Raw genomic sequence first — 13,657 nt, 5'->3', positions numbered from 1 at the left:
CTGCTCTGTGGGTGATAGAGGGCGGCACCCCAACCCCCTGATCAGCCCTGCTGTGTGTGTGACAGGGGGCGGTGCCCTAACTCCCCTATCAGCCCTACTCTGTGCGTGACAGGGGGCAGTGCACAACCCCCTGATTGGCCTGCTCTGTGCATCACAGGGGGTGGGCTCCGCAACCTCCCCATTGACCCTGCCTTGAGTGTGATAGGGGGTGGTGCCCCAACCCCCCAATCAGCCCTACCCTGAGCGTGACTGAGGGTGGCATCACAACCTCCCAATCCGCCCTGCTCTGTGCATGACAGGGAGCAGCGCCCCAACTCCCCAATCAGCCCTGCTCTGAGCCCGACCAGGGGCTGCACCTAGGGGATTGGGCCTGCCCTCTGCCACCCGGGAGCAGGCCTAAGCCAGCAGGTCGTTATCTCCCAAGGGTCCTAGACTGCGAGAGGGCACAGGGCCGGGCTGAGGGACCCCCCCTTCCCCCCCTTCCCCCCCCTCTAGTCTATATTATAAAAAGCCTGTGGCCCTAATGCCGTAAGACCAAAGACCAGGCGTGGGTGGGGTGGGGGCTGGCATGATTTCACACACTGGAGTTCTAGTATGTATATAATCTATAAATATAAAAGGGTAATTTGCTAATTAGACTGGGACGTCTTCCAGACATCATTCCGGACGTCCTTCCTAACAAAGCTGGGGCTGGAGGGAAGCCAGCCGGGGTCCCGGGTGCCTGTGGGCAGCACAAGGGAAGCCAGCCTGGGTCCTGGGTGTCAGAAGGAAGACGGTGCTGGCAGCCAGGGGAAGGAAGGCCTACTCTTACATGAATTTTTGTGCATCGGGTCTCTACTAGATGATAGATAGATAGATAGATAGATAGATAGATAGATAGATAGATAAAAGTTTCAGATGTAGTAAAAAATGCACAAAAGTATTTTTAAAAAGTTAAAATAGAGGAAATGTGGGATTTATGAGAGAAAAATAAATTTGAATGAAATATAATGGTAATTCCATTTAAAGTTATTTAATCCAACTCAATAGCATACTTATAACTAGGTAAATATACAAAAAATACTCTATAGTCTAAAACAGTGGCTAAAAAACTTCCAGGACTTTTTGACATTTGAACTAGTGAATATCTCTGCAAATTTAAATGCTATTACACTTCAGAATAGTTCTAGAATTATTCTTCAAAGTTCTATGTAAATATATAATATTCATATTTTCTGCTAATCTATACTATAAGAATGTATATATCACTAGCAAAGTCAATGTATCACAACATAAATGTCAATATTTGTCAGTTCTTACAGATCATCCAGCATATGCAGTACACTTCATAGAAAAGAAAATTATGATAAAAAATAAATAACTTTTTTAGGTTAGTAACAGGCAACCACCAGGGCATGTGACTCTCCATTTGGAAGTGTTTCTATGTTCAAAAATACTTTCCTGTACAGAGAATTTCTATTGAAGTGTTTATTTTCATTATAGCTCTCTAAAGGGTTAAAAATCTTCATTGCTGTAATAAAAACAGGCATAGTGTTCTTATAACTACATTTATAATAATCAAATGAAAAGCAATGCATTTATTAAAATGTTATTTTTTCATAATTACAAGAGATGGCAAATGGGATACAGAATGTTAAATTTCAATGTACTTAAAATGCAGAGTTAATATGTGAAAAAGGTCCATCCTATTATAACACTAGTAATTATTGTGTTACTTTAGAGACAGCATGTCAGATTATGCCCCTTGTACCTGAATTTTTAAGGGGAGAAACTTGATTTATTGTGATTAATTACTAAGATACATATCAGCTTCTCTTCCCACTATCAATGGCAATAATGCAGCATTAATGCTGACCTGAATGCCATGTTGGGATATTTAATTAAAATCACACTGGTAAATGCCAGTCTGGTCATACTGTTTGTTATATGTTAAAAACAAATCTATTAATATAACTAATTTGGGGGATATCATCTTGTCATATTAAATAGAAAATCATAAAAGTGTGCATTAAATCAAAATTTATGCTGTCCTTTGAAATTTAGCTTCTCTTATGGATGTTATTGATTTGTTTATTGCAAACAGTGCATTTCAGTAACAGTTTCAACAAGTATGAAATGTGCAGCACACACAGTTTTTGTAATGTAATTAGTTAGAAATTGGGGAAGCTTAATTTTAAATTGAATTGTTCATGAAAATCTATTTCATACTCTCTATGGCTTGAGCAGTTTCTCTTTATAAAATGGTCTATAGTTGTTTAAAGAAATTAAATGCAGTTAATCAGAAAGAACATTATGGCTTGACACCTAATTTGAAAGCCCTGTCTTGAAGCAGTGAATGATTGCTTATAGAATTACATATACTGATGAGAACCCAAATAGGAAATCCATTCATGCTCCAAGTAGATCTCAGCACTGCTGTAAGTCAGGGTAGTAGAGCCTGTCTTTTTGTGAACAGTATTTTATAAAAGTATATATATATACCAAAATGTCTATTTTATTGTTTAGTCTAGTTTGATAGATTCAAAATAGTATAATGGCATAGAGTAAATTATCTAATTATCCTACATCAGAAAGTAGATCTGTGATCTTAAAGTCATTTGAGATCAAGTCAGCCTGTTGATGTAAGTACAGATGTTGACTATCAAGTTTTAAATCTTAGGCCCGGCCCCTGTGGGTCAGCGATTGAGTGTCAACCCAGGAACCAAGAGGTCACTGGTTCGATTCCTGGTCAGGGCATATGCCTGGGTAGCGGGCTTCATCCCCAGTGGGAGCCATGTGGGAGACAGCCAATTGATGATGTTCCTCTTTCATTGATATTTCTACATCTCTGTCACTTTCCCTTCCTCTCTCTCTAAAAATTGATAAAAACATTTAAAAATATTTTATAGCTTAGTGTAAACAACAACAGCAAAAGTGGTGGTAAATATGTCCCAATGGTATTGCTGAAATGTTCTTTTTTTAAAAAAATTATTGCTTAAAATATTACAAAGAGAAGTACAAATGTCTCCTTCCCCCCCCACTTGACCTTCCCCCGGCCACCCCTAACCCCCAGTGACTTGTGTCTATTGGTTATGCTTATATGCATGCATACAAGTCCTTTGGTTGATCTCTTACCCCTCTCCCCCAACCCTCCCGGGTCTTCCCGCTGTAGTTTGACAGTCTGTTCGATGCTGAAATGTTCATCTCTCTTTATCTACGTTCATCTGTTTTTCAGTGCCACCAGCAATCACAATGCCTCAGAAATCCTTCAATGCCACAGCAGAGAGAGGAGAAGAGATGACATTATCCTGCAGGGCCTCTGGCTCTCCTGAGCCCACCATCTCTTGGTACAGGTAGGCTGTGTACCCACAATTCCCTCTGGTCTGTGTCCCTAATCAGGCTCATGAAAAAATAGTTGCGACCTTTCCATTATGTCTGGAAGGAAAGTGTTGTTTTTGAATTTTATTTAAAAGGCTATTATGCTTTTGTTTTCATTTACATTGGTTAGATTCAACTGTTAGAGATCAGCAGAGTGACTTAACCCAAGTCAAAGGTGCACCCATAGTGCTGATCATTCTGTCTCTAAGACATGTTTCTTTTTTCATTCATTCATTTTTTACATTGCACACTTCATGTTTTTGCATTTCATTTTTTACACTTTATTTTTTAAATTTTATTTTTCAATTACAGTTGACATTATTTTATATTAGTTTCAGGTGTATACAGTTTAGTGGTTAGATAGTTATATAATTTACAATGTAATCCCCCCGATAATTCAAGTACCCACTTGGCACCACATAACTTATTATAATATGATTTATATTGTCTATGCTGAGTTTAACATTCCCATGATTACTTCTCAGTCCCTTCACCTTTTCATCCATTCCCACAACCCCTCTCCCTTTGGGCAACCATCAGTTTGTCCTCTGCCTGTATTAGTATAATGTTGTTTATTTGTTTGTTTCTTTGATTTCCACTGAATTTTTCAAGATCCATTCACTTCAAAGCTCAAATCATGACTTTTTCCCCTTGAAAACTCCCAGAGTATGTCAGCCACCTTCTTTTCTCTTCTCCCTTACTATAGTAGATATCTTCTCAGTCTCCCTAAAAACAAAACCCAAAAAGTTATTAACTTAGTAATGGGATCTATAATACCCTCTATTACTGTCAGTAATATGAATTTTTCATGATAAGTGCCCATGCCTCATTCATTTGCTACATTTCAAACATACTATATAATAAAAGGATAATATGCAAATTGACCCTAACAGCGGAATGACCAGAACGACTGTTGGATCAGTCACTATGAAGCTCACTGACCACCTTTTGGTCCCTTCCCCTGGCCGTCAGGCACTGATCACCTGATGGCAAAAAGGGAACCAGGGGTTGGGAGGGGGCGGGGCTGGCTGCAGGCAGCTGGGGAAGATGACCCTGATTGCAGGCCAGGCCTAGGGACTGTACCCGCGCACGAATTTCATGTGCCTGGACTCTATATTAGTTCAATATTTCACATGAGGTAGGGAAATAACTCTCCTTATCAGAAAGAACACTGGAAGTTAGTTAATCTGCTCCTTATATTACTGTTTGAATTGAGGGATAAGGAAATTGTACTAAAAATTTTAGTTGCGATCTGTGAATGAGGGCAGAGAGGGAAAATACACATCTATGGGCTACTTGTGAGAATTCACACAGGTAAATAATATAGGCAAAATGTTGTATAAGACACAAGTTATTGAAACTTCTAGTGTATTATTATTTTATTAGTAGTCCTAGTATTAAACAAATCAATATTTTTCACTGAATAGATTGAGAAATAGATTGTATCACCAACTGCACTGAAAGATCTCTTTATACATGAAATTCTAGAGCAAAATGCTGAAATGTCATTTTTTATAATTGTAAATATAGGGTTAGTAAAAATATTTTTAAGTTAAAAGTACAGAGTGCTATATATACATTTGCTATTAGTAGTTTATAAACTCTACTTTTGCACTCGACCCTTATGATATTTTTGCACATTTCCTGATATTTTTAGACATATAAATAGAAACTGAACAAGCAGATGTTATTGAGTTATAGAAGGATAAGGATTGAATGAAGATATGTGCCAGTGCTTTCTAGAAAGCAAAGCCAAAGTTCACTGGAAAGGTCATTAAGTTTATCAGATAAATGTTCTGTTTCTATAGAGGAAATACTTTATAATCCTTTTAGAGATTTTTCTTTTTAAATTTATATTTGTACGGGAAAGTAAGTCTTTCCAGCCCTAAGAACAGATCCTAAACTTTTTACATCAGTGGACATTAAACTTTATTCAATCATCTAAAGCACCATTATTAGAAAGATATAGAAGGAGAGCTGGAAGAAAGAAATGGAGGGAGAGGAGATGACAATAAATAGAATTAAAAAAATATACAACATAAGAGGTATCACACATATTAAGGGGAATTGTAGGAATTGTTTCAGATTTAAAGATATTTAAAATATTTCTTACTATAGTTGTTATAAAAAGTGTGCAAGACATTGTCTTAGTGTACTGCAAAGGCTATCTTTAGGGCAGAACGAATATGGCTTCAGTCCAGAAAGAACATGGAAAGTGTTAAATATTTAAATCTAAGAAGGAAATTATTTTTTTAAATGATTTCTCCTCACTAGGGAATTAAATCATTATATTCAGCATAATTTCTCTAACTGCATTTTTACATAATTATTTCATTTTACCCTTTTATTGGCAGTACATGTTTTCAAAATAAATCGGTTGCATATTTAAATTGCATTTACTTTGAAACTTACTTAAAGTAGGTTTCCATAGAAATTCTATTAAATGTGTCTCAGGAACATAGTAAATAAAGTTTTCATAAATACGTGTTGACTCACCAACATTATAAAGGTACATAGAGTTAAAATCATCAGACTTTTTTTGGTTTAATAATCAAAGTATAGATTGAACCAATGTGCTGTTTTACCTAAGATTGGTATCAATATTTCAACATAACTCAAATGTTATTCTTGTCTATAAAGTCAAAACTGTTTTAAAGTATAACTTTAATACATTAAGTTTTTCTGGGCTACTAGAAGTATACTTTAGATTGGATTATAGCCTTGTCTATCAAGAGCTATGAAATTATTACCAACTACAGATCAAAAAGTTGAGTATGATGCCTGGCTGGCAATCAATAGGTTGATTGTCAACCTATGAACCAGGAGGTCATGGTTCAATTTCCTGTCAGGGCACATGCCTGGGTTGCAGGCTTGATCCACTGTGTGGGGCATGTAGGAGGCAGCAGATCAATGATTCTCTCTCATCATTGATGTTTCTACCTCTCCCTCTCCCTTCCCCTCTGAAATCAATAAAAGTATATTTTTTAAAAATTGAATATGTCTCCTGAGTTGTGAAGCCTGATTTATGAAGATCAACCTCTTTTCTTTTCTTTAGGAATGGCAAGTTCATTGAAGAAAGTGAAAAGTACATATTGAAAGGAAGCAATACAGAACTCACTGTCAGAAACATAATCAATAGTGATGGAGGCCATTATGTCTGCAGGGCCACAAATAAGGCAGGAGAAGATGAAAAACAGGCATTCCTACAAGTCTTTGGTAAGTATTATAGCATAGTGGTTAAAACTGTTATGTCTAGAGGGAGGTCTGGGTCAATTTTTACTTTGTCACTTGTATGAACTGTTTAACTTTCCAAAATGAAATCTCCATTTTTCATCTCTAAAATATATTTTAAAATTGCAGCTACCAGATAGAATTGTTTTAAGAATTACATGAAATTATACATGTAAGTTTCTGTGAAACATTGGCTGACTCATACAGAGGCTTGAAGAAATTCATTTAAATTACACTACTGGGATCTCTTATATAGATACTAGAGGCCCGGTGCATGAAATTCATGCACTGGGGGGGGAGGGGGTGTTTCTCCCACCCAGCCTGCACGCTCTCCAACCTAGGACCCCTCGGACATCCCTCTCACAATCCAGAATTGCTGGCTTCTAACCACTCGCCTGCCTGCCTGCCTGCCTGCCTGATAGCCCCTAACCTCTTCTGCCTGCGAGCCTGATCACCCCTAACCACTCCCCTGCCGGCCTGATTGATGCCTAGCTGCTTCCCTGCTGGCCCGATGGCCCCCAACTGCCTTCCCCTGCCAGCCGATCTCCCCCAACTGCCCTCCCCTGCTGGCCCGGTCACCCCCAACTGCCCTCTCCTGCAGGCCTGGTCACCCCCAACTTCCCTCCCCTGCCAGTCTGGTCGCCCCCAAAGGCCCTCCCCAATGGCCTGGTTGCCCCTAACTGCCCTCCCCTGCTAGCCTGGTTGCCCCCAACTGTCCTCCCCTGCCAGCCCAATTGCCCCCAACTGTCCTCCCCTGCTGGCCTGATCGCCCACAACTACCCTCCCCTGCCAGCCATCTTGTGACAACGTGGGGATGGCCATCTTGTGACAATGTGGGGGTGGCCATCTTGTGATGACGTGAGGGTGGCCATCTTGTGAAGACATGGGGGTGGCCATCTTGTGAGGACTTTAGGGTGCAAGGGCACAAGGGCCACCTAGGCTTTTATTAGTATAGATATTCATTGCTCCTCATAAACCTTTAAATGAAATATGTTGGGATCAGCTGTACTTTCATTATATTTCAAAAGAGCACACCTATGAGGCTATAATTAGGCCACATTGTCATGCAACTGTAATTAAATATTCCCATTTCATTTCATTAAAAAGAAATATAATATAAGTATCTTCCATAATTACTAAAAGCTATATTATTTTATTTAGCAATCTTATAGAGAGTTAAGAACTTGTATGCTTTTTAAAAATTATTTGTTTGGCTTTCATAATTATACCTAACTACATATTCAGGATACAGTCATCATTGTTTTCTCCTTGCCAATATTGTTTTAAAAGCTTAGGAGATAATGACTCACTAAGTGGATGCTATGCCACCCCTCCACACACAGACACAGACACACTCACACTTAAACACACATGTGGCTTTAAAAGGGAAAATTTTAATTTGTGGTTTAAGAGAAAAATACATAATAAAGTGACTCTTAAGATGACAATATGTTGGAAGGAATTATAATGTGTATGTTGGTATCTAACCCACTTCAAATCCTATATAATAAAAAGTTAATATGCAAATTGACTGAACAGCAGAACAACCAGCGCAGCTGCCCTCCTCCACAGCAGCACTAAGGATGTCTGGGGAGTGGGACTCAGCCATCAGTTGGACATCCCCTGAGGACTCCTGGACTGACAAAGGGCACAGGCCGGCCTGAGGGACCCCCCTACCCACGAGTGCATGAATATCATACACCAGGCCTCTAGTTAGTTTACAATGATCATCGATGTGAACTATCTTTGGAAATTTTTTCACCTGTTCCTTGCAACTCTTTCGGCCCCACTCTAAAGCAAAGCATGCTGCCATGCCTGCTGTAATGTTAACAATTCCATATCATACTACTGTGGACTCAAATGCCCATCATGGATTTTAGGTCTAAATAGAAATATTTTCTTCCAGTATAGATGGAGTAATGTATGTATTCTTTACAGTACAGCCTCACATAATACAGCTAAAAAATGAAACTACGTATGAGAATGGCCAAGTCACACTCATCTGTGAAGCAGAAGGGGAGCCTATTCCAGAGATCACATGGAAAAGAGCCGTGGATGGAATCACATTCTCCGAAGGCGATAAGGTAACAGAAACTCAATACATAGTGGTTTTCAATATCATTGTATTTTTGGTGTTTTGCACGTTATTAAATCTCACATTGGACTCCAATTGACCAAGTAACTAGTAAGAAATACAATAAGGGTTTATTTTTTAAAAAGGTAAGTCTACCACAATCAGCCTAAAACTAAATTCAGAGGAGGAAATATATAGTTTAATATTTAATATTTAAAGGTATTTTTTATTAAACCACACAATCTTAGGTTGTTGGAATTCTTCAATTTGCCAAAGTGGCTTTTGGTATATACTGAATGTATAAGATACCTTGTGACAGTTTTATCCCCTTCACCCTGTGCTGTGAAAATGAAAGTAATTCGAATTAACAAAAGTCTGTCTGTCATTTCACTCTTTACTCTTTGAACTGTCTTTGTGCAGTACAAAAGTAGGTTTCTGCTTTCATATAATATTGAATCTAATAAGATAAATGAGTATAAATGTAAATTGTGATCTTTCATCAGACGCATACAAGTTATGTAAAAATCAATTAAACATCACCATATATTTCACTAAAATCCATGGATTTTTATACTTGTCATTTTAAACAAGTCATATAAATGTCCAAGTTTAAACAGAAGCAAAACAGAAAGAAAAAGTTAGTAAATTAATGATATGATGGGTTGGCATTTTCACACGAGTAAAAAATGTAACAGTAAGCTGATAGATGGGTTTTATTTTCTCAATGTTAAAGGCAAATGTCCTTTAAATGACTTTCATTAATTTAAATCTAATTCTGCAAAAGTCAGTGATATCTATAATATATGTAGCTTTGACTTTCCAACATTGATAGCAGAAAAATTTGAAATCAGTTTATTCAAAATACGCTTTGTATTCCTTCAAGTCATCATATCTTTAAACAACATGCTAACTCCATAGATTGACAATTTAGGCTACTCCCTATCCATTTATAGTTTATCTTTGAAAGAATGTGTTCCCACATATATTAGTGTTCTTTTTCCCACTTTCTCCTCATGATGGCATATTTAAGGGAGTATATCTCTTTGGAAATGTACAGATATTTTATATATGCAAATTGAAAATAAAAATTTTCCCAGGTAAACTATAGTTTGCTTTAATATTTTTCTTAACAGAAAATAATATATATTTCTATGGCACAGTTGGCAAGTTTGAAAGGCGTTATAGTTCCATAAAATGTTTAAAATAGTCAAAAAGCAATTAGACATAGAAAACTGTAGGCAACTGCTTTCATGTCGATTTAGTACATTTCTGTCGACGAGATTGCTCAAGTATGATTTTCATGTCTATAAGCCCTTATTAAGTATTTCTAACTCAAAGTTTCATTACTTTCCTGTCTACTGTAAAATTCCTAAAAGTTCTCTTCTCTAAGATGGCTTTTACTCCTTATTTAAAAGATGCTTCTTTATTATATACCAAGAACAAGAGATACGTTGTATTCTGTTATTTTATCAGTATAAATTAGTCAAGTAACTGAGAGCCTGATATTTTAGTCTACACTCTACACCTCAGGCTTCTCAAAACTATTTACAGAAATTACTTCTATAGTAATAGTGAAAAATAATCAACTAGTTTTTATTTGCTAAGGATTATATCTATTAAAGTAGACATCCTTTTTATTTTTTATTTAGTTTATTATAAAACAATTATAGAAACCTAAAGATGTTTTTATTTTTCTAACCAACAACTTTTATCCAGTGGATAAAAAAAGTTAAGACTGCTGTATTTATTTTCTATCATGATATTTCTCTAAAATTATTTTAAGATCCCCATTTTATTTTCTGGATTGGTAGCCTTTTTTCTCTTAATATTACCAATTTCTTCAACAGTCAAAATTCAAAAAATTGAATAGTTAAGCTGAGCTTTAAAGAAAGACAAACCTAGTTTTGATTCTCAACTAGGCCATTTATAATGTTTCAGCTTTGGCAATGTTATCCGAACTCTTTTATTATTTATTTTTTCAGTTTCTAAGTCATTTACTAACATGACAATAAATTTGGCTTCAGTAACTCTTGTACACACACACCACAACAGGCACCCCAGCCACTGATCTGCTTCGCAACACAAGGCCATGAACTCTTTTTAAGATGAGTTCTTCATCTTTAAAATTGGGATAATAATACTTATTTTCCTTGTTGTATAAGAAAGGTGAAGTGTGCCTTGTAAAATGCATATTGATGTCTTTACCATATTGTAAATATTCAATCAACTTTATTTTTTCCTTATCATATTACATAATTTTTAAAACATAGTTTATCCTGTGTGGGCCTTTTTTTGGGCGGGGGGGCGGGGGGCAGGATTCTGAATCTACTCTAGTCGTTAATAGAACCCATAAAGTCTGATACCTAAAGTCTGACTATACTTTGACTATCATAGAGTATGTTGAGATCATATGTCTTTTGTCTTAAAAAGTTACATGAGCTTGTATTTGCCATAAGAATCACCTGAAGAGTCTGTTAGGATGCAAATTCTGGAATCCCACAGCCGGAGGTTAATGTCATAAGTCTAGCACAAGAACTAGGGGTGCATATTTTATGAACTCATCAGCTGGCATTATATGGATGGTCTTCAGGCCACACTTCAGAAAACAATTCTCTTACTTTAAGTCAAATGAAACTTAGCAACTACTCCTTTCCACAGGAAAATGCTCTTACAAGATTACTGGGCACCTGATAGGGGCCTGAGAAATACAGGACAAAAGAAAATAAAACTTCTGATTGTGCATATAGTGTTAAAGTTTTGATAAAAATTGTTAAATGTGTAGGTCATAATCAGTGACATATCACCAATATAATATGGTTCAAACTAATGATTGCATCCCAAAATATGACTGTGTTTAGCCAATATGTTCATCATTGAATTTGAAGCAGAGGATCTCAATTAATAGTATCCCCTTTCCTTGACTAAATTCTCAATCACCAGATAAGACAAAAGAAATACACGAGGATAAAATATCATGTGGCATGTCCTTATACTGAATTACAGAATTAGTTAGACTTAGCATAGTAGATCACTCTTGTTATAATCACTGCTGAGGTAAGCATCTGGGCTGAAAACTGCAGAGAACCTGTGGTTTCTATTCGAAGGTCTTTTCTGAAAACAAAAAAGGGAGTGGCTAGGAAAAGTGCATCCAATATGAAGTCCTCACAGTTACCAATCAGACATCCCCCTCATTCCCGCAGGGAGGAGTAGGCAAGGGAGTTGGAAAGTCCAGGAGTGGAATGCTAGCAGAGCTCCCCTTCCATTGCATATATATTAGGAGCTCATGACAAATGTTCACTGCCCAACAAACATGATGCTTATAACTTATTTTTCTATTGATTTCAGAGATGAATGGAGAGGGAGAGAGCAATAGAAACATCAATGACGAGAGAGAATCACTGATCGGCTGCCTCCTGCAAAGCACCCCATGGGGCTTGAGCCCACAACCCAGGCCACAGCCCCCCATGAGGCTTGAGCCCACAACCCAGGCATGTGCCCTGACCAGGAATCGAACTGTGACTTCCTGGTTCATAGGTTAATGCTCAACCACTGAGCCACGCCAGTTAGGCAATGCTTATAACATTTTAATGAGCTCTGTATATGCATTGTCTGAACTTATCTTCTGGAATGCTTGCCTCATAATAAATGACCCCAAAGCATAGTGGCATAAAACAATCTTTTATTTCCCTTGTGATTTTGTGGGTCAGGAATTTGGGGAGGCTCAGCTGAGTGGCTACCACCAGGAGTCTCAGATGTGCTCACATGTAGATGTTTTCAGGAGCTGCAGTTTGAAGTAGGATTGAACTATGGGTATTAACATACCAGAAAATATCCTTGTGTAATATGTCTCTCAGAAACAACAAAAATATGGTGCTTAAACACAGAGCTCTTTTAAAATCATAAATATTTTATCTCTAATCTACTTACCTACATTTAAAACACTATATGTAATTTTTAAAACTTCAGAAAAAGTTTTTTAAAAACGTGTACTGTGTAAGAAAAATAGAATATCTACTTGCTTTAGAAATATTTCCTGAATATCCTTTGTTATTTCAGGATACTATTTTGTTCTTTGTCCTATTTTTAAAGAAATCACACAGTTTTTACTCACTAACTTTTAATGATCCATTTATTGAAAATTTCTAAGCAATGTATTGTAGTAATAACAGTATGATTGATGATTTTTCATTAAAATATTGATTTACTAGGGTTATCTAAAAGTTAATTAAATTGAATTTTAGCACATTATAGTGGAGTCATCTTAAGGTACATTTGTTTATAGGAATTAAAGTCCCTAACTTTTTCATTTAATATATGATATATATTTAATTTCATTAATAATTAAGTGTATACAATAAACTTTAGATAACAACCAAAGCTATTGTTGCCGAATATGTAATAGCCATGAATTAAAAGTTATAAATTATTATTATTATTATTTGATTCTTTATTGTTTAAAGTATTACATATAATATTACATATGTCTCCTTTTCCCCCCATTGACCTCTCCCTGGCCACTCCCATCCCTCAACACATGCCCTCCCCCCAGTGTCTGTGTCCATTGGTTATGCTTATATGCATTTATGTATGTATGCAAGTCCTTTGGTTGATCTCTCCCTCCCCCCCTACCTCCCCCTTCCCGCCTTCCCCCTGAAGTTTGATGTCTGTTTGATGCTTCTCTATCTCTGGATCTATTTTTTTTATTCTTTCTGCTCCACAATATTCTTTTTTTATTGTTTAAAGTATTGCATATGTCTCCTTTTTCCCCAATTGACCCCCCACCTGCCACTTCCACCCCCCAGGACAAGCCCCCATCATCCCAGTGTCTCTGTCCATTGGTTATGCTAATATGCATGTATACAAGTCCTTTGGTTAATCTCTAACCTCCCCCCCCCCTTCCCCTTCCTTCTCTCTGAGGTTGGACGGTCTGTGCACTGGTAACTTGCCTCTGGATCTATTTTTGATCGTCAATTTTGTGTTGTTCATTATATATGA

At 37.0% G+C, this 13,657-nt stretch overlaps 1 protein-coding gene across 2 annotated transcripts in view; it reads left to right on the top strand.

The window, feature by feature from the left end:
* NCAM2 (neural cell adhesion molecule 2) overlaps window positions 1-13,657 on the top strand; it is a 394,113-nt gene that overhangs the window by 263,121 nt on the left and 117,335 nt on the right. For both annotated transcript variants that reach the window (XM_006097004.3, XM_023760797.1), the window contains 3 exons: window positions 3,215-3,332; window positions 6,413-6,573; window positions 8,527-8,672. In XM_006097004.3, the coding sequence (XP_006097066.1) occupies window positions 3,215-3,332; window positions 6,413-6,573; window positions 8,527-8,672 (425 nt within the window). The remainder of the gene's footprint in view (window positions 1-3,214; window positions 3,333-6,412; window positions 6,574-8,526; window positions 8,673-13,657) is intronic.

The sequence above is a fragment of the Myotis lucifugus genome, unplaced genomic scaffold (genome assembly GCF_000147115.1).
Source record: "Myotis lucifugus unplaced genomic scaffold, Myoluc2.0 scaffold_193, whole genome shotgun sequence".
Lineage (NCBI taxonomy): Eukaryota > Metazoa > Chordata > Mammalia > Chiroptera > Vespertilionidae > Myotis > Myotis lucifugus.
Note: the sequence above shows the minus strand (reverse complement) of the source record. Positions and strands in the feature narration are given on the sequence as shown.